At 39.7% G+C, this 27,274-nt stretch overlaps 1 protein-coding gene and 2 long non-coding RNA genes across 3 annotated transcripts; 2 read left to right on the top strand and 1 right to left on the bottom strand.

Moving 5' to 3' along the window:
* The first annotated feature begins 503 nt into the window (after positions 1 to 503).
* LOC145955477 (uncharacterized) lies at positions 504 to 2,557 on the top strand. Its single transcript, XR_014432096.1, has 2 exons — positions 504 to 1,354; positions 2,240 to 2,557. It is a non-coding gene; the product is annotated as an uncharacterized LOC145955477 (long non-coding RNA).
* A 14,393-nt stretch (positions 2,558 to 16,950) lies between these two features.
* LOC145955476 (uncharacterized) lies at positions 16,951 to 18,656 on the top strand. The gene is made up of 2 exons (XR_014432095.1): positions 16,951 to 17,453; positions 18,339 to 18,656. It is a non-coding gene; the product is annotated as an uncharacterized LOC145955476 (long non-coding RNA).
* A 2,570-nt stretch (positions 18,657 to 21,226) lies between these two features.
* LOC145955981 (uncharacterized) lies at positions 21,227 to 21,622 on the bottom strand. Its single transcript, XM_083071534.1, has one exon. The coding sequence runs from the start codon at positions 21,620 to 21,622 to the stop codon at positions 21,227 to 21,229; it is 396 nt and encodes a 131-aa protein (XP_082927660.1).
* Between the last annotated feature and the right edge of the window lie 5,652 nt (positions 21,623 to 27,274).

Genomic DNA, 27,274 nt, shown 5'->3' with positions numbered 1-27,274 from the left:
TATTAATTCCAGTAAAGGTGGTAGTGCCTCCTAGTTAGGAATTAATTTATAACTTTAAAATCATATAATAAAATAGTATAACAAAGATGTACATTTTGGTCTTTTCTCAAGAACGTTCAAAATTACATAAGAAGAGAAAATTAAAGCTTTTAAAACAATAACATCCCAAAAAAACAAGCCTAGCTATGCCCGATGTCACATCCTATCAGAGCATGCCCCACTGAAGCCTTAAGCCTCATCACCAACATCCCCATGATGTTGATCATCTGCAACACAATTTAAAACATATACAAAAATAACAAGGGAGTGAGAAACATCTCACTCAGTTTCAGGTGCAGAAATAAAAGTTAGATAGTACACACACACACACAACAAATATAAGTCACATGTAAAACATACACATACATCATCAATATCACATATATACTCATTTATCATGCTATAATGTCATGGACTCGACTCATAAATGCATGCATGTGGTGCCATAGGAAGATTCACAATTCATCATTGGTGACCCTAAGGTACACCTGGTTACATCACTGGTGACCCTAAGATACACCTTGTTAGCATGTTACATCGTGGGTGACCATAAGGTACACCTTATTAGCATATTACATCGTGGGTGACCATAAGGTACACCTTATTACATCGTGGGTGACCATACAGTACACCTTATGTAACATCCCAAATTTTATTTAATGAAAAGAAATATTTTTTTATGTATTTATTATGTGAATAAGTATTTTATTTATGTATTTTACTATTTACGTATACGTATTTTACTATTTATGTATACATATTTTTACTATTTATGTATACGTATTTTACTATTTACGAATACGTATTTATGAATAGTATTTTACTATTCATATGAATAGTAATTTTGAAAAAACGTACGCAAAACTCAAATTATTTGGATGAATAGTATTTTACTATTCATGAATAGTAATTATATTATTATTTTAATGAATAGTGTTTTACTATGTATGCATAGTGAAAGGCTGCGTTTTCAGGGATGCGGACGTTTGAAGTTTCAAAATTATAATTAATTTGAATATAATAATGAATAGTGAATAGTGCATAGTAACTTATAATATTATTTTAATGAATAGTGCATAGTGCATAGTAACTTCAAAATTTCTATAAATAGGGACCTAAGGATTTTGAAAATTCATAACTAGAGAGAAGAAAAGTTTAGAGAGAAGGAATTCTAGAGAGATAGAAAGAGAAAATAAGAGAGAAGGTTCTGCCTAGGTTGTGAAAAGAGGAGGAGAATAGAGAAGGTTCTGCTCTAGTTCCGGTTCCGGTTTAAGGAGAAAGAGAGGAGATTCTGCCCAAATTCCTATTTATCCAGGTAAGGGGGGGAGTGGGAAACCTCGCTTGGGGGTGTGGGAATAATTGTTAAATAGTTTGTTTGTTGGATTGGCTCCCGATCCCTTGCCTGTTGTTTATTTCTTTGAATATGTATTATTGATGTATTTTGTTTTATATCTTATTTATTTACATATTAGAATCTGTTATTTGAATGGAAGGCTAAGCCTCCTAAGTATTTATAAATTTGTAATCTATTATTTAAATGGAAGGCTGAGCCTCCTTATTATCTTATATTACCTTTTAAGCTTCCTACTTTACTTAAAAGATCTTAATATATTATTATTGAAAAATATGATACCTAAGCAACCTCTGGACTGTTGGATTGTTGGACTGTTGGACTATTGGACTGTTTGGACTGTTGGACTGTTTGGACTGTTGGACTATTGGATTATTAAATTGGATTATTGAAATAATTCTTAATTATGAAATATGAATATGATATGTGTAACATGCTAAAGGTTGAGTCTGTGAATGTATGACATGCATCATATGCACATATTACTCCAGGTGTGCCGCTGAGGCCGCATACCCACGACTAACAAGGTGTACCTTTGGGTCACCCACGATATGCTAACGAGGTGTATGAACACCAATGATAGGTGTACCTTAGGGTCACCGACAATTGTATAGGTGTGCCTTCGGGTCACCAGTGATGAATTCTGCAACTTCCGTATGGCGCCACATGCATACATTAGTGAGTCAAGTCAAGAAAATCATTATACATAAGCATATATGTGAGATTGATTATATATGTGAATTATATTGCGTGTGTGTGTGCTATTTAACTTTTATTTCTATATCTGCAACTGAGTGAGAAGTTTCTCACTCCCTTGTCATTTTTGTGTATGTTTAAATTATGATGCAGATAATTAGCATGAGGCTGAGGATGTTGGTGGTGAAGCTTAGGCTTCTGTTTGGGTTTCGCTCTGATAGGATGTGACATCGGGATTAGCTAGACTAATTGTTAAATTATTATTATTTTTCTTTTGTAATTTTTATGTTATTTATGTTGAAAGTGTGTATTTTTGTCATATTATAATTTTACTAAAAGATTATAAGTTAATTCCTAACTAGGAGGCCCTGCCACCTTTACTGGGATTAATCTATAATCTTTATTTTATTATTTCTTGACAATTTGATACTTACAGTTGAAAATTATGAATGTGCATCTTTTACCCAATGATACTTGAGATAATTATTTTATATTAGACTAAGAAAGAATTTATATATAGATGGTTTATATCTATTGTAATTATGTTGGGGTAGAGGGTGTCACATTTAGTGGTATCAGAGCAAGTCGATTTTATCAACCGTGTGTGTTATGTGCTTATCATGACTCTGTTGTGTACTCTGACTATGTCTTGTTTGTTGTGTACTATGATGATGATGTTCGTCCTGTGTTGATATTGTTGAGTTTGAGATTGTTAAGTTAGTTTGTAATCAGAGGAATGATAATCATGATAGTGTTAGCCAACTCGAATTATTAGAACCTTGAATGGGAGGTGATATATTGAGTGTACTAAGAGTTTATGATTGGTGAAGTTTCTGACATCTATAGTTGTAGCAGGTTGAATCTAAAGGTGGTTGTCTCTTTGGTGAGAGATCGAAATGATGTTAATTTCCTTAAGTGTTATTATTGGTATGTTAATTATTTATGGTTTAGGTAGCATGTGAGTTGTTTTGATTGAGAAAAGTAAGGAGAGACTTGAATGAGAAATTAAGTAGTGAATTTGGAAAAAGTTGAGGTATTTTGTGGCATTAGATATATTGATACATTATTGCTATTTGGTGTCGAAAATATTTTCATTATAGTTTGTTATGATAATATGAGTATTATATCGACAAAATTTATATTTTGAGGTCTTTATGAAGAATATGGCTTTAGATATTATCTTTTCAATAGAACTAGGATAAGATGAAACAAAAATCTAGAACTTCAAGTTATGACTGCCTTGGTGATTAGAAATTTAGTAAGCACTGAATTTATTAGTGGTGATATTTGAATCTTTAGCTAAAGAGATGATCTCTTGGAAATCTTATGTCTTCATAAAGAGTTGTAGCTTATTCACTTAACTTTCGTTTGAGATAGGTTTGAAATCACTTGGATGAATACAACTCGGTTTGTCAGGTAGATATATGCTATCATGATATTTTGAGTTGTTAGGCATAAAAATAGATTTAAACTAGATTGTCTAAGTATGAATTTGGATTGTATGAGGTGAGTATTTTAGACCATGAAATTTCTTGCGGAGGAAGATCTACTTAAGTTGTGCTTAAGTGAGAGATACTTGAGTCAATTAGTAAAATCAGGAGTCTTGTTTGATAGTTTATATGAAAATTCAGTGAGTAATTTTTTTAACAGCTGTTCATGGTTTAAACTGCTCTCACTATAAAAATTGCTTTTGCCTTCGTTTCTTTGGTTATTAAGATGTTTCAGTTCACTAGGTTGTTTCTTGCCTACCCTTGGAATCAACCGTAAGGATAATCTATATCAGGAATTCTTGAACCTGTGTATATTTTTAACTACCCAAATCATTTCGTTGCTTACTTCTTTGAATTACTTACTATTACCTTTGACTGAATTGACTAGAAAGGAGTTACATTAGTATGGGATAACAATTGAGGAAGTAGTTTTCAAACTCTTAAGGAAAGATTGACTAGTGTTAATATTACTAGATTTTAGTAAGATTATTGTGATATATAAATATGTCTCTGAAAATAGGTTTAGGAAGAATATTGTGGCAAGAAGAAAAGATAGTAGCTTATGTTTCTAAGAAATTGAAAATTCATAAGAGAAATTACCTTACCCATAACCTTGTTAGCGACTTTGTCATTTATATTAAGATTTGGAAACACTAACTATATGATTCTATGGTTGAGGTATTTAGTGATCATAAGAACCTTAAATATATTTTGACCAAAGGGGTTGAATACGAGATAAAAAAAATAGTTGAAATTTCTTAAGGAGTAAAATTTTGATCTTATTATTTGGCTAAAGCCATTGTGGTGATTGATGTTTTGAGGAAATCTTTATCTTTCATTATGATTAGAGAGATGAATCTTTTTGGCTTAAATTAGAAATTTAAGTTTGGAGTATAAGGTTACTTCTAGTATTGTGAGATTAAGTATGAATAGCGAATGGATTGTTGAAGAAAATTATAGGAGCATAATTAGTTGATTTATTTTGGTAACAAGTTATAAGGCTATAGGTTAAGGTGATGGATATGATTATGACTTGGGTGAAGATGAAATGGTGAAACTTGAGAACTGATATGGATACCGAGTGTACATTATGCTTAGGTACCTGATCTTTAGAATTGATCATAGAAGAGTTTGAATTGGTTGTAGATAGAGTAGTAAAATTAGTGATCTGATATGCTTAGGTGTTGATGTTGTGGCAAATATCTGGATTACAATGATAACCAAATTATTATTTTGATGATTTAAGGATTGAATTTGATTGCAGAATTTAGAAACTTATGCTTGATGTGTAAGATTACCATAGTAGCATTGAATTATTTATGTTGGAAGTAACTAATAGATGAGATTAGAGGAACTAGGAGTTAGATCCTTTATTAGTGACCCAAATAAGCAAGAGATTAGAAAGGACACAGTTGGATGTTTAGTTATAAAACTTGAAAGGACATAAGAGTACTCTTAACATTTATTTAGGAGTTACTAAAATGTATCAGAGTGGCGCAAGGGAAGCGTGATGGTCTAATATGGAAAGCGAAGTAAAGAACTTGAATCAAGGTATGGAGAGTGAGTTTAAATTTGGAGTGGATGGAGTTTTGAGATTTAAGGATAAGTTGTGCATTCCTAGTGTGCTAGAATTTAATAAAGCAATCCTAGAAGAAGGTCATAAGAGTATCTTTAGTATCCATTCAGAAACTACTAAGATGTACCAAAATCTTAAGAAGATATTTTGTGACCTAAGATGAAGAGAGGAGTAAAGCAATTGTATATTTATGGTTAGCATACTAGAAGTTTTTAAGAATCTTGTAGCACTTAGATGCTCCATTTTGGAAGTAAGATGGTGAATAGATAGACCCTAGTGGAAGATTTGTCTAAGATGCTTAAGAAATTGATTTTGTTTGTGTTTAAGTGGATAAATTCGTCAAGATCTTTCCTTAAGCAAATCTTTTGAGGAAATTGATAAAAGTTGTACATCAACAAGGTAGTGATGTTGCATAAGAATTAGAAGTAAGAATGCAAAGAGTTTACCATTGCAAAAATTTCGGGGACGAAATTTCTAAAAGGAGGGGAGAATTGTAACATCCCAAATTTTATTTAATGAAAAGAAATATTTTTTTATGTATTTATTATGTGAATAAGTATTTTATTTATGTATTTTACTATTTACGTATACGTATTTTACTATTTATGTATACATATTTTTACTATTTATGTATACGTATTTTACTATTTACGAATGTAGACCCCTAAAATTGTCCGGGTCGGAAATAAAGCTTGAAGACTCTCGAAGACTGAAGGATAATCAGCCAGAAGGACTCCTCGAAGGCCCTAGGAGGGTTCTCTGTAGGTCCAGAGGTCTTAGAATAGCTCAAAATAAAGAAGTGGAGGGAAAAAGCCCAATACGGCCGTACTGAACTCAATACGGCCGTATTGAAGCTTCAATACGGCCATACTGAAGTCAGTACGACCGTATTGACATTTCAATACGACCGCTGCGAACTCAATACGGGCGTATTGAAATTTCTGACTTTCAATACGACCGTATTGAACTCCAATACGACCGTATTGAAGTTCAAAAATTTCAATACGGCCGTATTGGCCCTGTAGGCCGTACTGCGCCTATTCCCTATAAATATGACGTCAATTGGACGTCATTCCACACTTTTCAACATAGTTTGAACCCTCTCCTTGAGTATTCTGGGGTTTTTGAGCAGTGTTCTGCCCTAGAAATCACTCGGAGAGTTGATCCGACGAAGTTCTTGAGCCCCGAGCCATTTTGCTTGAGGATCGAACCTAGTCGAGGGGAAATCTTTTGGATTCCCTTAGTTAAAATTTTGTTCTAGGAGAGCGAGGAGCGGGCTTGTAGAGCGAGGGAACGCCAAAACGCTTCCCAGTTCATTTTTTATAAAAAGCACGCTTCAAGAGGTTTCCCTTCAATCCTTCCTTTTACTGCTTTCTGTGTGCATATTTAAACTGTCATCATGTAGATAGTCAAATCATAATTGTTTAGAATAAATAGGGGTAATTTAGTAATTTTACGCTGTTATTTTAGAAAATAATCTGTCATAGGGAACCCGAAAGGGGCGCTGTGGGGTGCTAACACCTTCCCCACGCGTAACCGACTCCCTTACCCAACTCTGGTTGTAGTGGCCAAAGTTGATTTTTAAATCAATTGCCTTATCCCTTTTTCCAATGTTTTGAGTAAAACATTGGTGGCGACTCCACGAACCCTCCTTTTATGAAAACCACTAATCCATGGAGGGTCCCGCTTGGGATTAATATGGATTAGTGAGCCTTTTAATAAAATTGCTCGTTTGACGAGGTCTCAGTTTGAGAATAAGTCATTCTAGCAATCCACTATTTTTAAACAAAATAAACGAGTCCAACCATCCTTCGCGAATGCCGAAAGCCCGTTTCGGGCCGGTGGCGACAGATGGCGACTCCACTGGGGAAGCCTCGAGAGTCAGTCCCATTTAGTGACAGATTATTTTTAACAAATAATAGTTAAAATTACCTCATTACCCCTTACTTGTATGATAACATGTTTATCTATTTGGCTTTAATAACTGTTGTATTTTTAAATTTACGCAATTGTTTGAAATAAAAACTGCACACAAACCTTTGCACACAACAGTTCCCTCTATACCCGGGGGCATGAGTGATTAACCATAGGGAGTGGATGTTAGTACGGCCGGTTGTCGAATGGGTCTATAGGTGCCCGTAGACCGTTGTCGGAAAACATCACTCAAGGTGATAACCATGAACTTGAGTCCGACGGTGCGTTGGAACTTTCCATCGACCTACGACGAGAGGAATTGGGTCCCTATAATGGGGGCACCTTGGGGGCCTTTGACCAAGTGAGAACAGTTAGATCCTCCTTGAATATGCACTTTTCTGCAGGAGACCCCTACCTCGTGATTCGCTCGTGACTGTTCGCGGATGAGTGAATTGTTTGTGTAAATGCTTATGTGCAATTGTTTGTGCATTAATAACCTCGTGATAAGGTCTAAAAATAATCCCCATGCATAAAAAACCATGACATGAGAGGAAAGACCATGTGTGAAAATATAATAAAAGTGAGGAGCATGTACATCATTACCAATAAGACATCATGCATCCTCATAAAAACATACATTTTAGGATCACCAATACCTCTTGACATGAGTGAAAGAGACCCATGACTATAGAGATTCTCCGTTGGGGAGAAATCATAGACAAAGAAGGGTGGTAAACTTCCGTCTTAAAAAGGCAGCGCCTTAAAGATGGAGGTTTATCAAGCTCATGTTAAAGAGTGTATTCATTCCATAAAATAAACTAACTAAAACATTCATTTTAGAAAGTGGCTGGTCATCTCTCTGTCCTTACGCGCGCACGGAAAATCAAGAAAATGGAAGCATTGGAGGAGCAAAACAAAAAGCTCACAACCGAGCTTTCACAACTTAAAGACCAAATGGCGCAAATGATGGAACTCATGCGTCATCACAACATCCATGATTCTCATCATAGTGATCATGGGTCCCATCATGAGGGAGAGGAGGAAGAGCATGAAAAAGATCCTTCAAACGCCGTACCCCTTGGGGCAGGAATTATAATAAAAGAGCCCGAGGTATCAAAGGAACAATTCCATGCCCTCGAGGATCGGCTAAGGGCTATGGAAGGGCACGACTTTGACATTAAGGATGCCGCCGACATGTGTTTAGTGAGGGACATTCAATTCCCTCCTAAATTTAAAGTGCCAGATTTCCCAAAATACGTGGGATCGACTTGCCCTAAAAGTCATCTCACCATGTATTGTCGCAAGATGGCTGCATATGCCACAAATGAAAAGCTCTTGATCCACTGCTTTCAAGAGAGCTTAGCTGAAACTGCACTTAACTGGTATATGCAGCTAGATGGAAATCTAGTACACACATGGAGGCAGTTGGCCGACGCCTTCCTCAAGCGCTACAAATACAACATCGACCTAACACCCGATAGGTCTGATCTTCAAGCCTTGAGTAAAAAGAACGATGAATCCTTCAAGGCGTACGCCCAACGTTGGAAGGAGTTGGCGGCACAGATAGAGCCCCCGCTGTCGGATAAGGAGACGGTGTCCTTATTCATCAACTCGTTGACTGGTCCCTATTACGATAAGATGATAGGGAACACAACGACACTCTTCTCGGACATCATCACCATAGGAGAAAGGGTGGAACAAGGACTTAAAAGTGGGAAGCTGGTTAAGCCTTCCCAATCATATGAAGCTAAGAAGGCCTTTGGGAAGAAGAAGGAAGGAGGAGTCAACGCTGTAACCATTGCTCCGTCTTCTTCCGCTTCGAAGTCAGGCAAATCGCAAAACAACTCTGTGAAGAAGTTTGATAGACTTCCGACCACTTATAGCGATCTCCTGCCGAAGCTAGTAGAGGCGCGTCTTATAGCTTACATTCCACCAAAGAAGGTGAATCCACCCTACCCCGATTGGTACAATCCACAAGACAAATGTCTATACCACTCGGGGGCACAAGGGCATTCAACGGAGAACTGCCGAGCTCTCAAGTATAAGGTCCAAGACCTTATCGACGCTGGGTGGGTCACTTTCGATTCGACGGCGCCCGACGTGAGCAAGAATCCTCTACCGCAGCAGGAGTAGAGAGAAGGGCAAGCCATGATAGGGCCCCTCCACATTTTTTTCTTTTAGGGACTCATGATCAGTACCCGAGATCATGAGGACCTTTTCATGTAAATAAAGGGTTTTGTACAGTTTTACACTCATATATCAATAAAAAGGCATTTTTCACACATTATTCTCGCATTTTTGTTCTATTCTCTCTCTCTCATTTATATTAATAAACTCTAAACCTAAACAGAACCAATAAATAATCATGTCTGTGATTGCTCGCTCTGATCGGGATCCGAAAGCCGAGGGTGAATGGGTTGAGTTGGACAGTGATGAGGAGACCATCTCTCCGGATCTGCAAAGACTGCTAGATCAAGAAGCTCGTCTACTCCAACCGAATCAAGAAGAATTGGAGACCGTGAATTTGGGGCAAGGTCAAGAATTGAAAGAGGTCAACATTGGGACCCGTATCAGTGATGGAATAAAAACGCAATTAATTCAATTATTGAGGGAATACAAGGACGTATTTGCATGGTCGTACCATGATATGCCCGGGTTGGACTCCAACATTGTCGAACACAAGTTGCCCTTAAAAGAGGGGTTTCGACCTATTAAGCAAAAGCTTCGACGAATCAAGCCCGAATGGTCCTTAAAAATTAAGGAGGAGGTGGAAAAACAATTGGACGCGGGATTTTTGGTTGTATCCCAGTATCCCGAATGGCTGGCTAACATTGTGCCAGTCGTCAAAAAGAATGGGAAAGTTAGAGTGTGTGTTGATTATAGGGATTTGAATCGTGCCAGTCCAAAGGACGATTTTCCCTTGCCACATATTGATACACTCGTGGATCACACCGCCACAAACACACTCTATTCCTTCATGGATGGATACTCGGGGTATAATCAAATCAAGATGAATATAGAAGACCGCGAGAAAACTTCTTTCATTACACCCTGGGGAACTTTCTGCTACAGGGTGATGCCCTTTGGACTTAAAAATGCGGGTGCCACCTACCAACGAGCGATGGTGACTCTATTCCACGATATGATCCACAAAGAAATTGAAGTATACGTGGATGACATGATCGCAAAGTCGAAAGACGAAATGGACCACATCCAATATTTGAGAAAATTATTCAATCGGCTTCGTAAGTATCAGCTTAAGCTAAACCCAGCTAAGTGTACTTTCGGAGTTCGGTCGGGTAAGCTTCTTGGGTTCATCGTCAGTGAAAAAGGCATAGAGGTGGACCCCGATAAAGTAAAGGCAATAATGGAAATGCCTCCTCCTAAAACTGAGAAAGAAATTAGAGGATTCCTCGGCAGGGTGAACTACGTCGCAAGGTTCATCGCACAGTTGACTGACACGTGCAAACCAATATTCAAGCTGTTGCGCAAGAATCATTCCGAAACTTGGGATGAGAATTGTCAACGAGCTTTTGACAAGATCAAACAGTGCTTGGCCAATCCACCAGTATTGGTGCCGCCTGTCGAGGGAAGGCCATTAATCCTCTATCTAACAGTGCTTGATGAGTCCATGGGAGCCGTGCTAGGGCAACAGGACGAAACTGGAAAGAAAGAACAAGCCATCTACTACCTGAGCAAAAAGTTCCTTGATTATGAAACCCGCTACACGCCATTAGAAAAGACTTGCTGTGCGTTAGCGTGGGCAACACAAAGGCTCAGGCAGTACATGATAAGACATACTACTTGGTTGGTTTCCAAAATGGACCCAATTAAGTACGTGTTCGACAAACCAATAATCACTGGGAAGATTGCCCGATGGCAAGTGCAATTATCAGAATTTGACATCATACATGTCACACAAAAGGCCATCAAGGGTAGTACCTTAGCTGATTACCTAGCACACGGGCCGACCAATGACTATCAATCCCTTCAGGATGATTTCCCCGATGAACATGTAATGAGTATACAACATGAAGATCCTAAGGACGATGCGTGGACCATGTATTTTGATGGAGCCTCCAACATGCTTGGACAGGGGATCGGGACAGTGTTAATCTCCCCACAAGGAAAGCATATCCCTCTAACAGCAAGACTCAATTTCGACTGTACAAATAATATGGCCGAATACGAGGCTTGCGCGTTAGGAATCCAAGCGGCTATCAATAATGGTATCCTCAAACTCAAAGTATTTGGAGATTCGGCTTTAGTCATCCATCAGCTACGAGGAGACTGGGAAGTCCGAAATCCTAAACTGATACCATATGTTGAGCATATCAAAGATTTGACACAATTCTTCCAAAGTGTCATCTTTGAATACATTCCAAGGGAGGAGAATCAGTTCGCTGACGCCCTTGCTACACTATCATCGATGTTCGCCTTGGATAAGGAGCATGAAATGCCCATCATCAATATCCGGCGGCACGATAAGCAAGCGTTTTGCCTACTGATAGATGAAGCTGTTGACGATCATCCATGGTTCCATGACATCAAACAATATCTGTCAAAAGGGGAATATCCTGATATGGCCAGCGATAATGATAAAAAGCATATCCGAAGAAGGGCCATGGGATTTCTGTTGATTGGAGAAACCCTCTACAAAAAGAATTATGACTCGGTCTTGTTGAGATGTATAGACCAAGTCGAAGCTCAAAATGTAATCAAAGAAATACATGAGGGGGTTTTTGGTACCCATATTCCCGGACCTGCAATGGCTAAGAAAATCCTCAGAGCAGGATATTATTGGTCGACCATTGAAAAGGATTGTTACCAATACGTCCGGAAATGCCACAAGTGTCAAGCATATGCCGACAATATTCATGTCCCACCAACGCCACTCAATGTTCTGGCTTCACCATGGCCATTTGCAATGTGGGGCATGGATGTTATTGGACCCATCGAGCCAAAGGCATCCAATGGACATAGGTTCATCCTTGTGGCCATTGACTATTTCACCAAATGGGTAGAAGCGGCATCGTATGCTCATGTGACCCGAAAGGTGGTAACATCCTTCATCAGAAAGAATATCATATGCAGATACGGTATTCCCGATAAAATCATCACTGATAATGGATCCAATTTGAACAATAAGATGGTGGAAGAGCTGTGCAAAGAGTTCAAAATTCAGCACCATAACTCTTCCCCATATCGACCAAAGATGAATGGGGCAGTCGAGGCAGCCAATAAGAATATCAAGAAGATAGTACAAAAGATGGTTGTCTCATTCAAAGACTGGCATGAGATGCTACCCTTCGCTCTCCATGGTTATAGGACTTCAGTACGTACATCCACAGGAGCTACTCCATTCTCCCTTGTTTATGGAATGGAGGCAGTTCTGCCGGTTGAAGTCGAGATACCGTCTCTGAGAGTAATCATGGAAGCAAAACTTTCCGAGGCAGAATGGGTTCAATGTCGATACAACCAATTGAACCTTATCGAAGAAAAACGACTGAACGCCATATGCCATGGTCAAGCCTACCAAAGGAAGATCAAAAAGGCTTTCGACAAAAAAGTCCATCCTCGAATCTACCATGAGGGAGAGCTGGTGATGAAGAAATTGCTACCAGCTCAAAAGGACAAAATCGGAAAGTGGGCCCCAAATTACGAAGGACCATATGTGGTGAAACGAGCTTTCTCCGGAGGAGCATTGATTCTCACAGACATGGATGGAGAAGAACTTCGATACCCAGTCAACGCTGACGTGGTAAAGAAGTATTATGCCTGAAGACGTTGCTTGCATCAGCCCGCTAGGATGAAAACCCAAAAAGGGCATCCTAGGCAAAAGTTAGGACAAGACAAAAAGCCCGCCAGTACAAGGGTACTAGGCAAAACAAAGGCAAAATTATCCCCGCTAGGACATGTCCTAGGCAAAAATTAGGGGCAAAAGAATAAGATATAAAAACAAAGCAAGCAACGATCACTTGAACCGAAAACCGAAAGGCGGTTCAAGTGATAATCTTCTAGAAGCAAGCGTCTTGCAGTATCTACACTCCTGGCTTAGGCATCTCACCCAAAACGATTAGGGGAACGAGAAAAGCAACAATTACAGATATAATTGTTTAAGCCAAAAATGTATAGCCAACCTTGGCCAGCCATTCTTCAGAAATTCCTCTTGTAAATCTTTCTGTATGAACATTTGTGAATATCAATAAAATATCCATTTGTTTCTTTTCTCTCTTGACCATGTGATTATGCCTTTAAATTGATGTTTCTAAAAAATTGTACGAAACTCTTAATAATCGGCCAATAAAAGAAAATTGGAGGGGTTCCCGTAAAATCCATAATCCCCTGCATAAAGGCTCACAAAAATACTCCCTCGCGTCAATGACAGAAAGTCCTCCAAGAAGAAGAGGACAGGGAGAGCCACTCACTTTTCTAACTAAATGAACAAAAAAATTGAATTGCATTTGTGCATCACACACACATTAGTTGCACATTCAAAGACCTTATCATGAGGCAAAAAAATAGAAAAATAGAAAATTGCTTGTGTATGACAGCAGCAAGCAAAATACAAAGATTCAGAAAATCCAACAACCAGTTCGCACAGAATAACTGAGCCTGGAGAGGCTTGCCGAAACAATACTCCTCATCCCCCACATCTCAAAGAATAATTGAGCCTGGAGAGGCTCGCAAAAATAATACTCCCCAGAGAAACCTCAACTCACGCTCTTGGACTCAAAATCCCCAGCAAGAGCTATCAAAGCAAGATCGACGACATTCCCAATGGAAGTACGATCACCCAAGCAGAATATCCAAGTCAAAGGACTTAAACTTCCTCAGTGAAGATAGCTCTCCAACTCAAGTGTCGAGTGAGGCTAAGCCTGTAGAGGCTTCCTAAATAATACTCTGGGATACATAAGATCCCCAAATCCCCAGTCGCCTACTCAAGAGGCATCCCTGCAGAAGGAGAAAGAAAATAAAAATCAATAATCATTCCCCGAGTGGAATCTGGCTCTCAGCCAATCATTGAACGTCAAGCTGATACGCCTAACAGAAGAGGCTAATCAAAATCAACGACAAAATCCCCAGCGGATAACAGCCTACACAGAGGCAGCGAAAAATCAGAAAATCAAAAAGAGTTACCCGAACAAGGATAACCGGGATACTCCACCAACGTCGAAAGGACTTCAGCCAATCATAAGGCACCGCTCACATCAGAAAGAGCATCTTTGTGTCTATACCCCAAGGAGTCAGAAATTCCCCAAGGGTACCAACAATGCAATACAAGTTGGGGCACAGGAACCCGTGAATGACTGCACATCCCCTAGACGGATCCCTGCGTTATCCAGCCCTCAGCGGCACAAAAATCAAAAAAAAAAAAAAAAAAACAACCGTCGAAGCAGCATCGTGGACTGTGGAGACAAAATCATCACCAAATCCCTGGAAAGGAGATATTCACGCTACCCCGTCGTCACAAACACGGAGGTATGCAGCTTCCGGCTCGGACAATGAGCGAAGCTATCTCTGAAAAAGGGTACTCACCGCCTACCGTTGTCATAAAGGTACTTAGCTTCCGGCTCGAACAAAGAGTGAAGCTAAGCCTAGAGAGACGGTACTTACAGCTTCCAGCTTGGGCAACAAGCAAAGCAAGGCCTGGAGAGGCAAAACTCATACTGCTCACCGTCGTCACAAAGGTGCTTAGCTTCCGGCTCGAACAAAGAGTGAAGTTAAGCCTGGAGAGACGGTACTTACAGCTTCCAGCTTGGGCAACAAGCAAAGCAAGGCCTGGAGAGGCAAAACTCATACTGCTCACCGTCGTCACAAAGGTGCTTAGCTTCCGGCTCGAACAAAGAGTGAAGTTAAGCCTGGAGAGACGGTACTTACAGCTTCCAGCTTGGGCAACAAGCAAAGCAAGGCCTGGAGAGGCAAAACTCATACTGCTCACCGTCGTCACAAGGGTACTTAGCTTCCGGCTCGAACAAAGAGTGAAGTTAAGCCTGGAGAGACGGTACTCACAGCTTCCAGCTTGGGCAACAAGCAAAGCAAGGCCTGGAGAGGCAAAACTCATACTGCTCACCGTCGTCACAAAGGTGCTTAGCTTCCGGCTCGAACAAAGAGTGAAGTTAAGCCTGGAGAGACGGTACTTACAGCTTCCAGCTTGGGCAACAAGCAAAGCAAGGCCTGGAGAGGCAAAACTCATACTGCTCACCGTCGTCACAAGGGTACTTAGCTTCCGGCTCGAACAAAGAGTGAAGTTAAGCCTGGAGAGACGGTACTCACAGCTTCCAGCTTGGGCAACAAGCAAAGCAAGGCCTGGAGAGGCAAAACTCGCACTGCTCACCGTCGTCGCAAAGGTGCTTGGTTTCCGGCTCAAACAAAGAGTGAAGCTAAGCCTGGAGAGGCGGTACTCAACCATCAGCGTCATCAGAGGCGCGTTGATGTCCAACTTCCGGCTCGGGCGTCGAGTGAAGTTGGCCTTGGAGAAGGTAAACTCAGCTACCGAGGATGTCAGAAGCGCCGAGGTATGCACCCACCTGGAGAGGCTACTCAACATTTTCCCACCGGAAGACGCTACAAGTCAGAAGGTCGGCACAATACCCGGACAATTGGGTCAACTCCTTTACTTGTCAGCCGGTATACCAAAAGGCCGTCCGACTAAGTAAAGGGGGGGCAGCTGTAGACCCCTAAAATTGTCCGGGTCGGAAATAAAGCTTGAAGACTCTCGAAGACTGAAGGATAATCAGCCAGAAGGACTCCTCGAAGGCCCTAGGAGGGTTCTCTGTAGGTCCAGAGGTCTTAGAATAGCTCAAAATAAAGAAGTGGAGGGAAAAAGCCCAATACGGCCGTACTGAACTCAATACGGCCGTATTGAAGCTTCAATACGGCCATACTGAAGTCAGTACGACCGTATTGACATTTCAATACGACCGCTGCGAACTCAATACGGGCGTATTGAAATTTCTGACTTTCAATACGACCGTATTGAACTCCAATACGACCGTATTGAAGTTCAAAAATTTCAATACGGCCGTATTGGCCCTGTAGGCCGTACTGCGCCTATTCCCTATAAATATGACGTCAATTGGACGTCATTCCACACTTTTCAACATAGTTTGAACCCTCTCCTTGAGTATTCTGGGGTTTTTGAGCAGTGTTCTGCCCTAGAAATCACTCGGAGAGTTGATCCGACGAAGTTCTTGAGCCCCGAGCCATTTTGCTTGAGGATCGAACCTAGTCGAGGGGAAATCTTTTGGATTCCCTTAGTTAAAATTTTGTTCTAGGAGAGCGAGGAGCGGGCTTGTAGAGCGAGGGAACGCCAAAACGCTTCCCAGTTCATTTTTTATAAAAAGCACGCTTCAAGAGGTTTCCCTTCAATCCTTCCTTTTACTGCTTTCTGTGTGCATATTTAAACTGTCATCATGTAGATAGTCAAATCATAATTGTTTAGAATAAATAGGGGTAATTTAGTAATTTTACGCTGTTATTTTAGAAAATAATCTGTCATAGGGAACCCGAAAGGGGCGCTGTGGGGTGCTAACACCTTCCCCACGCGTAACCGACTCCCTTACCCAACTCTGGTTGTAGTGGCCAAAGTTGATTTTTAAATCAATTGCCTTATCCCTTTTTCCAATGTTTTGAGTAAAACATTGGTGGCGACTCCACGAACCCTCCTTTTATGAAAACCACTAATCCATGGAGGGTCCCGCTTGGGATTAATATGGATTAGTGAGCCTTTTAATAAAATTGCTCGTTTGACGAGGTCTCAGTTTGAGAATAAGTCATTCTAGCAATCCACTATTTTTAAACAAAATAAACGAGTCCAACCATCCTTCGCGAATGCCGAAAGCCCGTTTCGGGCCGGTGGCGACAACGAATACGTATTTATGAATAGTATTTTACTATTCATATGAATAGTAATTTTGAAAAAACGTAAACGCTTACACAAAACTCAAATTATTTGGATGAATAGTATTTTACTATTCATGAATAGTAATTATATTATTATTTTAATGAATAGTGTTTTACTATGTATGCATAGTGAAAGGCTGCGTTTTCAACGTTTGAAGTTTCAAAATTATAATTAATTTGAATATAATAATGAATAGTGAATAGTGCATAGTAACTTATAATATTATTTTAATGAATAGTGCATAGTGCATAGTAACTTCAAAATTTCTATAAATAGGGACCTAAGGATTTTGAAAATTCATAACTAGAGAGAAGAAAAGTTTAGAGAGAAGGAATTCTAGAGAGATAGAAAGAGAAAATAAGAGAGAAGGTTCTGCCTAGGTTGTGAAAAGAGGAGGAGAATAGAGAAGGTTCTGCTCTAGTTCCGGTTCCGGTTTAAGGAGAAAGAGAGGAGATTCTGCCCAAATTCCTATTTATCCAGGTAAGGGGGGGAGTGGGAAACCTCGCTTGGGGGTGTGGGAATAATTGTTAAATAGTTTGTTTGTTGGATTGGCTCCCGATCCCTTGCCTGTTGTTTATTTCTTTGAATATGTATTATTGATGTATTTTGTTTTATATCTTATTTATTTACATATTAGAATCTGTTATTTGAATGGAAGGCTAAGCCTCCTAAGTATTTATAAATTTGTAATCTATTATTTAAATGGAAGGCTGAGCCTCCTTATTATCTTATATTACCTTTTAAGCTTCCTACTTTACTTAAAAGATCTTAATATATTATTATTGAAAAATATGATACCTAAGCAACCTCTGGACTGTTGGATTGTTGGACTGTTGGACTATTGGACTGTTTGGACTGTTGGACTGTTTGGACTGTTGGACTATTGGATTATTAAATTGGATTATTGAAATAATTCTTAATTATGAAATATGAATATGATATGTGTAACATGCTAAAGGTTGAGTCTGTGAATGTATGACATGCATCATATGCACATATTACTCCAGGTGTGCCGCTGAGGCCGCATACCCACGACTAACAAGGTGTACCTTTGGGTCACCCACGATATGCTAACGAGGTGTATGAACACCAATGATAGGTGTACCTTAGGGTCACCGACAATTGTATAGGTGTGCCTTCGGGTCACCAGTGATGAATTCTGCAACTTCCGTATGGCGCCACATGCATACATTAGTGAGTCAAGTCAAGAAAATCATTATACATAAGCATATATGTGAGATTGATTATATATGTGAATTATATTGCGTGTGTGTGTGCTATTTAACTTTTATTTCTATATCTGCAACTGAGTGAGAAGTTTCTCACTCCCTTGTCATTTTTGTGTATGTTTAAATTATGATGCAGATAATTAGCATGAGGCTGAGGATGTTGGTGGTGAAGCTTAGGCTTCTGTTTGGGTTTCGCTCTGATAGGATGTGACATCGGGATTAGCTAGACTAATTGTTAAATTATTATTATTTTTCTTTTGTAATTTTTATGTTATTTATGTTGAAAGTGTGTATTTTTGTCATATTATAATTTTACTAAAAGATTATAAGTTAATTCCTAACTAGGAGGCCCTGCCACCTTTACTGGGATTAATCTATAATCTTTATTTTATTATTTCTTGACAATTTGATACTTACAGTTGAAAATTATGAATGTGCATCTTTTACCCAATGATACTTGAGATAATTATTTTATATTAGACTAAGAAAGAATTTATATATAGATGGTTTATATCTATTGTAATTATGTTGGGGTAGAGGGTGTCACACCTTATTAGCATATTACATCGTGGGTGACCATACGGTACACCATATTAGCATGTTACATCGTGGGTATGCGGCCTCAGCGGCACACCTGGAGTAATATATGCATATGATGCATGTCATACATTCATAATCTCATGGACTCAACATTTAACTTATTACAGAATTTCATTTAATACATCATGTCATTATTCTTCATATTCTCATAATCATAACTTGTCTCAATAGTTCATTCTTAGGTCTCATGTCTTTTGTCCATATTTCACAAGGTCATGTCATCAATACTCCTCATAAGGTCCGCACAGGTATTCACAGAGAGCATTCTTGTTAATATTAAAACTTATTTATTTATATCATTAACTTCATATTCATTTATTACTTTTAACAAAGAACAAAGTAGAGTAAATAGAAAATCAAACAGAACAACGGCACCTTCAACAAAGAACAAAATAGAGTAAATAGAAAATCAAACAGAACAACAGCACCTTCAACAAAGAACAAAGTAGAGTAAATAGAAAATCAAACAGAACAACGACACCTTCAACAAAGAACAAAGTAGAGTAAATAGAAAATCAAACAGAACAACGGCAAGGGATTGGGGGCCAATCCGACAAACAACTATCCAACAATTATCCCCACACCCCTGAGCGAGGTTCTCACTCCCCCTTACCTGGATAAGCAAGAGTTGAAACTTGGGCAGGACCTCCTCCTCTGGATTCCCTCTTTTCTTTTCCTTCTCTCTCTTTCTTTCTTTCTTTCTCTCTCTCTCTCTCTCTCTCTCTCTCTCTCTCTCTTCTTTTTCTCTCTCTAGGATTTCACTTTCTTACTCTGTATAAAATTTTCACCCCTTTCTCCCCTATTTATAGGCAATCTAACGCACCCGGAAGGACCCGTACTGATTTCGGAACGGCCCGTTCTGATTTCAGAACGGCCCGTTCTCCTTTCCAGAACGGCCCGTTCCAGGCCCGTTCTGGGTCTTTAAAAACAAGCATATTCCCTCTTTTGGAACGGCCTGTTCTGCATTTGGAACGGCCCGTTCTGACACCCAGAAATACCCTTATTTCTTTATTAAAATTACAAAAATGCCATCAATAATTACGAAAATGCCATCTTAAAAAAAAACTGGGTGTTACAGTTTGACTCGTACAAGTTTCGAATCTATTAAGACAAGGTCCCATTATTATCATCTCGTGTTTTTAAGTTTAAGACACTATAGTTTCATACTTCAAAGGTGTTTTCTTTAAATCTAGCTTCAAACTTAGCATTGTAGCGAACACAATTTACCCTTTCAACACAAACACAATGTAGTCTCAGAGTAACATCAAGTAATTAAATTTATTGAATATTAACATTATAAATATAACTAAATAAATTTATTAAAACTCATTACAATAATAAAATCAATGGTGACGAGAACTAAATCCATGACCAATATTTGGACATGTCTTCCTAGTGTGACCAGAGGTATGACAATAGGAACAATTTTTTACACGATTATGTTGTTCTCTAATATCCATCTTTGTTCTAATCCTGCTAGACTTTGGCTGACCCTTGGAAGTCCTCTTGAGTTCTGGATTTGGCCACATAGTTGAACCAGTGTAAGTAGGCCAATAATCTTCATGTCGGAGCTCTCCAAACTGTCTTTCGTATACCTTTGCAACTTGTTGTAAGGTATATATGGGAGATATGTAGGTTTCATGGTTGTGATGTGCATGTAAGCATGAAACGAGTACATGCGAGCAAGGGATATGAACTTTCTGGAACTTGCCACAATCACACCACATTTCATCTAGCCTTACTATAAATCTCCCAGTGGGTTGAACTTCTCTCGGATGTTGCGTTTCTTCCACTAGAAATCTAGTGCTTGATCTGTCAAAGGTGATAACTTTATGAGTATTTGCCTTGGACTATGCATCTTGAATAGTTTTACTTGCAATTTCCGAGTAGACATGTCCAGCATTAATCATTGCATCCACTTTCCTGCCTCTTTGAACGAAAAACTTGTTGCAACGAGTGTATGTGGCCATTACCAAGGAACAAATCTTCAATAATACATAATTAATAAACTCAGCTAGGTTTGTTGTCATGTGTCCCCAACGTCGTTCATTAGGAATGTTGTCTAACCATTGGGCTGCTTTAGCATTAGTATCTCTTACTATGTTGTAATAGTAAAAGAACCTAGGTTCAGTCATCCCATAGGCAGAAAAAAAAAATAATGAAAATTAATTATTAAATGTTTAAAAAAAAGTGATGATAAAATTACCCATGTTGACGACATCCTTCTTCAGTGCTGCATTTTTTTGAATCGTCGCATGAAGTTTTGTGCAATGTGTTGAATACAATAGACATGGACAAAATTATTTTCTGTCCAACCACTTCCATTTCTTGAGTATGCACTTCGAATAGCCTCATGACGATCAGAAATTAGGCACAACCCGTCTTGCGGTGTTACATATCGCCTTAAGTTCTTAAGAAAAAAAATCATACATCGCTAGTTTCACCTTCAACAACAGCAAATGCAATAAGAATTATGTTGTTGTGACCATCTTGAGCAACTGCGACCAATAATGTACCTTTGTATTTGCCATATAAAAAGGTTCCATCAACTTGAACAATTGGTTTGCAGAAGGCAAAACCATCAATGCATGGTTTAAAGGTCCAAAATAGCCTTTTGAATATAACATTTCCCTCTTCCAATAAGCCATCTTGGTAAGCTGGTTGCATAGTAAATTTCCAAATAAAGCTTGAAACATACATTTGCATTGCTTGCAACATACCTAGTAACTTGTTGTACGACTCCTCCCAGTTTCCAAAGATGTTTTCAATGGCATGTTGCTTGGCCAACCATCCTTTTTTGTAACTAATTGTATAACCCATGGTCAACTTGATGTGGGCTATGATGGTTGAAATGAGTGTAGATGATTAGCCTCAATAATTTCATGAATAGTTTGAGAAATCATTTGTGATCCCAATTTATTATGATCTTGGGAGATGAGTGAAGAAACACATGTGTGAGGGCCTTTAAGGATCATGATTTCCCAATGTTGTTCTCTAGTGCGTAATATAGCACGACATCTCCAGGCACAATCGTGGTGAACGCATTCCATGAGAAGCCTAGTAGTGTTTGAGTGCTTAACCTTGTAAGTGCAATGGTTGACAATGTGAAATCTGTTAATGGCATCTTGCACTTGTTCTTTTGTTTGGAAGCGTTGGCCAACAAAGAGTGTTCCAGGCGGATACACAACCATTTCACGTTCCAACAAATGGCTATACTCAGTATCTTGTTGTTGAATTTCATTGGGAAAGTCTAAAAAGTGTGGAGATGGGTTGTATATGGCTACTGGTTCTAGTGGTGGATTATTTGGAACTGGAAGGATTTCTTCTTCATCATCATCTTGATGTTCAAAGAGGATTTCGTCTTCGTCCTCGCTAAAAGGATCAAAGACATTTTCTGTTAGAAGACCAACGAGAAGATGATCTTCAATCTTGGTTTGAATATTAGGTTGAGAGGCAGAAGCTGTAGCTTGGTCAAATGGCTAAGAATGTATTTGATTAAGGTCTATGACTGGACCAGTTAAAAGTTGTGTGTATGACTCAACGTCATGGTTGGAGGGAATATCATAAGAAGGGTGGGTTAGTGTTTTGATAACTTTGATAAATTTGGTTTGGTGAAAGTGAAGGTGAAACTTGTGGTGAAAGTGATAATGGAAGGTTCTGACACCCAGAACGGGTCATTCCAAAACCAGAACGACCCGTTCCAAATTTCTTAAAAGGCCTAAAACCCTAGTTTAGAATGACCCGTTCTAGTGTCAGAACGGACCATTTTAGATGCAAAATCAACGCATGTTCAAGCATAACGGCCCGTTCTGGTTGTAGAACGGGCTGTTCCAAGACGCGAAAAAAAAATGAACAGTAAATAATGGTGCTAATTGGGGAAATAAATTTGCAAAATCGCTATTTGGATAAATTTTTAAAAAAAATGTATTATTTGAGTAAAAATTCTAATTATGAAACTTTGACAATTAATATAAAGAGGAAAATGAAGAGATATTAGATTTTTGTTTTTGCAGAATTTATGTCAATTAATGAGTGAAAAAATTAAACTCAAAATGCATAAATTCTGTGCATTTATGATTGTAGTTTTTTTGGTACTATGGTTGGTATATATTACTATCAACTTGCCGAAAACTAATCTATGAAATTTTAATTGTATTAAAACTATCCTCTTAATAATAATAATATTTTTTTTATCAAATCTAATATTCAAACTTGAGATCTTAAAATTTGAAAATCAATTGCTATATCAGTTTATGAGTGCAATTCTACTACAAATCTACTATTACTCATATATATATATATATATATATATATATATATAAAAGATAATTTATATTTGAATCAGTTATTTATTTATGTTATATGGTTATTTTATGTCGGGTGAAACTATAGTCCTGCTAGGTACTATAAAATGATTCTTGTCTTTCGGTATCTCCAAAGTTGTTAATTATTAGTGTTAAATTGTCACCAAGTTGTTGATGGATTATTCAAGACAAGTAGAGACCTTTTTGAGTTTGAGACTATTCTGTCTTAGTGTAAAAAATTACTTAAACTTTTGACAAAAATTATTGAACTAGTTTCGTAAGAAGACAAACTAATTTAGTTGTTCATGCATTGATATATGTATTTAATATATAGGTTTTTTTTTATATATTTTATTAATAAAGTATTTATCATTAAAAATAGCGGCTAATTTTTATTGGAGACTATAAATACATACAAGGTAAATATTTATTTTCTTAATTTATTTTATACTTATAATTAAGATCCAAATTATATACAACTTAATTAAGAAATATAAGGTTTTATTATTTATGTCAACGAGGTGGTCATCCAACATGTAACTTGTACCTGTCTGAAGGGCACACTAAGTCTTCTAGTAGTCCGAAGGCCGAACGAGACTCCCGACCCAATAATCCGATACGCTGAAGAGGGGGTTGGTACCTGCAAAAGGCACTCCAACGCTCAAGTCAGGACAAGCTCGAATCTCTAGGATAATTAATGAACAGTGACGTTACCTTTTGTCCTTAGCTATTTATACTGTCATTTATGGGCCCCGGACCCCATGGGCCTCGCAGCATACTTACCGTATTAGGTAATACACCCTAATCAACTAATTAACCCCTAATTACTTGATTAAAGGTAATAAGTGACGATAGGCCGATCCAGGTGGCCGATTGGCATTCGGCTGCCTGGTTCTGCCATTCAATGGCCGACAGGGTGGTGGCCGACCTCCCTACCCGTACACTGCCCCCCAGCCTTGAAGAAAGATGGAGCTTTCTTTAAGGGTAAAATGGAGACAGTGGCCCTGGTAAGGTGAACGGTTGCACATTTGTAACCGTTGGATCGTGTGAATCGAATGGTTACACAAATTCAAAAGTTGCATTTTCCCGCCCATTTGATGAGCCTATAAATAGGTGAGTGGTAGGGCCATTCGCACGTATTGCTCTCAACCGAATTGGGGTAGCCGAAGATCTCCGAAGCCGATCTGACTAGGAATTGTTCTGCAAAGAAATTAGTAAGCTTTTATAATCATGGTTGATACTTCTACGAGCTCTTCGGCCGACAGCTCTCGGTCGTCGTCATCCGAGGGGACATCGTCCAGCAAGTCAAGTCATCGAAGTACCGTTCGGCTGCCGATTGATGCCGATGGACCGAATGAGGGCGCTTCTTCTTCGGGGGAAACCTCTACTAGCGGGAGTGAAGAGGTTCAGGAAAAGACGAAGCGTGTCTCGAATCGGCAACGATACGGTCCCTCTAATGTGCCCGGTTACGAGTGGGTCAATGGGGAGGTAACTTCCTACTATTCACGTTACCGAGACATAACTATGATCACAAACCTGCTGGACTATACAAAATGCTTAAATTTTGACGCTAAGGAGGAGCCATATCCGATTGGAGTTCGGTCTTGCCGAAATAACGCCTTCCCGAACCCAGACATTGTTTGTTTAGATCAAAGTGGCGCAAAGATGGAGTCATTTTATATGTACGACTGCCTCGTTCGGGACCTGAAGGTAAAGCTGCCGTTTGATGAGTTTACCATGGGGGTGCTGAAGGTGTTGAACGTTGCTCCTACTCAATTGCATCCGAATAGTTGGGCGCAATTGCAAGGTTTTAAGCACTTGTGTAAGTGTATCCACATCAAGCCTTCTCCACTCCTTTTTCTATATTCTTACTCTTCCCGACCTATTATACTGGCGAAGTGGCTCTCCTTGAGCCGAGTGGGTGATCGGCTACTGTTGGACAGTTTTACCTCGTCATATAAGAATTTTAAGGCGAGATTTTTCCGGGTGACTATCAAGCTGAATGGACGGCGCTTCTTCTTTGGGGAGGATGATAAAAGTTTGTTCCCGCTGTACTGGACTAGTGCCCCTCGGCCTTACGACGTGGTGCCGAAGAAGATGCTGACGGCCGAAGAGCGGAATGACCTGAAGTTATTACTTCGTCTTCCTCGGCGCTTGCCGACTAGGTCTTTAATTAACTTGGTTGAATCTTCACGTTGGTGGAATGACCTGATAGGTATGTTATCTGTCCTATTTCGACTGTCAATTAAATTCCTATTGATGTTTACCTAACCCTTTTTGCAGGAATCATGGTTACCAGCAGCGCCGATGAGCTGAATATTCGCAACTTGCTTGCCGCTCGGGCGAAGCAAGTCAGACAAGCTGGGGGTGTAGGCACTTCGGAAGTTGCACGCACCCCCCGACCAGATAATGATGACCGAGCGCCTCCTTCTCCCGAACGCAAAAAAAAGAAGGGAAAAAAGGGAAAGGAGACCAGTCGAGAACGTCCTAAGAGGAAAGGCGCTGAGGAAAATCCAGAACGCGCTAAGAAGGCCAAGTCAGTGCCCGAGGCATCACCCAATCGAACTGTGATTGTGGTGCCACCTCAGCTAATGTCTCGTGCCTTTCTTGGTGACGATGTGTCGGCCGAGACGTTGATTCGGCCTGATATTGTGTCGTCTTTCGGGCAGGAGTTCTTGGCTAGCCTGGATGCAAGAGCCAAGTGGAGACTCTACTACGAGGTGTAAACTCGCTCATTGGCCTTAGCCCATCACCTAGCCATGAAACCCATCGGCGAGGTGGTTCATCTGAAACAAAGTTTAGAGGAGGCCGAGAGGACTGCCGCCGAAGCTATCGCGGTGAATGAAGAAGTGACAGCCAAAAATCGGGAGTTGTCGACCGAATTGGATGCTGTTCGGCGAGACAATGATACTCTTCGCCTGAACCTTCAAAAAGCAGCTAATAAGGAGCGGTGCCGACTGGAGGAGGCTCATGCCGAGTACAACCGCCTAAAGGAGCAGGCGAAAGAGAAGATTGTTGCTCAACATGAAGCCGGGTTTAAACACGCTGTTCGGCAAGCCAAGCACTTCGGCCAATTTGAAGAGGGCTTCGAGTTTGATATGACCCAAGATTTTTACCAAGGGTCATTGATTTCTTTTGCTGATATGCCTGAAGGGGCAAATCTCGATGGGGAAGAGCCAAAGGATGCCCCCCAGGCAGAAGATGCCGAAACCTCTTCCGAGGAAAACACCATGGATGAGGGAAACCCGGAACCTGAGAATGAGGCCGAAGGAAATCCCGAACCTGTCATTCAAGCCGATGCAGCCCGAACTCCGGAAGAGTAGTTTAGTGCTTGATAGGTCTTATGTAATTTTCAACTTTTGTTTGAACAAGTGTAGACCGGGGGCCGATAGAGCCTCCTTTTTTAGAATGTAATGATATTGTCTCGTTTTGACTTGTGTCTTTAATACGTCTTCTTCATTCGAAGTACTTGTCAAATTTGCACGTAAGACTCAAGTAATAAGTAGCCGAATCGGTATTATTGTTTGTAAAAATCAAAAGAAACACTTGTATTCTGGAGCAAGACCGAGTGGAGTCCCTCGGAATTGCCTTGTCTTGCTAGCAAAACCGAGTGGAGTCACTCGGAATTGCCTTGCTTTTTGAGCAAGACCGAGTGGAGGTCACTCGGACTTGCCTTGATTTACTGGCAAGACCGAGTGGAGGTCAATCGGTCTTGGCTTGATTTGCTGGCAAAACCGAGTAGAGGTCACTCGGAATTTCTTGTCTTGCTAGCAAAACCGAGTGGAGTCACTCGGAATTGCCTTGATTTTTGAGCAAGACCGAGTGGAGGTCACTCGGACTTACCTTGATTTGGTGGCAAGACCGAATGGAGGTCAATCGGTCTTGGCTTGATTTGCTGGCAAAACTGAGTAGAGGTCACTCGGAATTGCTTGTCTTGCTAGCAAAACCGAGTGGAGTCACTCGGAATTGCCTTGCTTTTTGAGCAAGACCGAATGGAGGTCACTCGGACTTGCCTTGATTTACTGGCAAGACCGAGTGGAGGTCAATCGGTCTTGGCTTGATTTGCTGACAAAACCGAGTAGAGGTCACTCGGAATTGCTTGTCTTGCTAGCAAAACCGAGTGGAGTCACTCGGAATTGCCTTGCTTTTTGAGCAAGGCCGAGTGGAG

This window comes from Cajanus cajan, chromosome 3 (genome assembly GCF_000230855.2).
Source record: "Cajanus cajan strain Asha chromosome 3, NIPB_CcT2T_4, whole genome shotgun sequence".
Lineage (NCBI taxonomy): Eukaryota > Viridiplantae > Streptophyta > Magnoliopsida > Fabales > Fabaceae > Cajanus > Cajanus cajan.
Note: the sequence above shows the minus strand (reverse complement) of the source record. Positions and strands in the feature narration are given on the sequence as shown.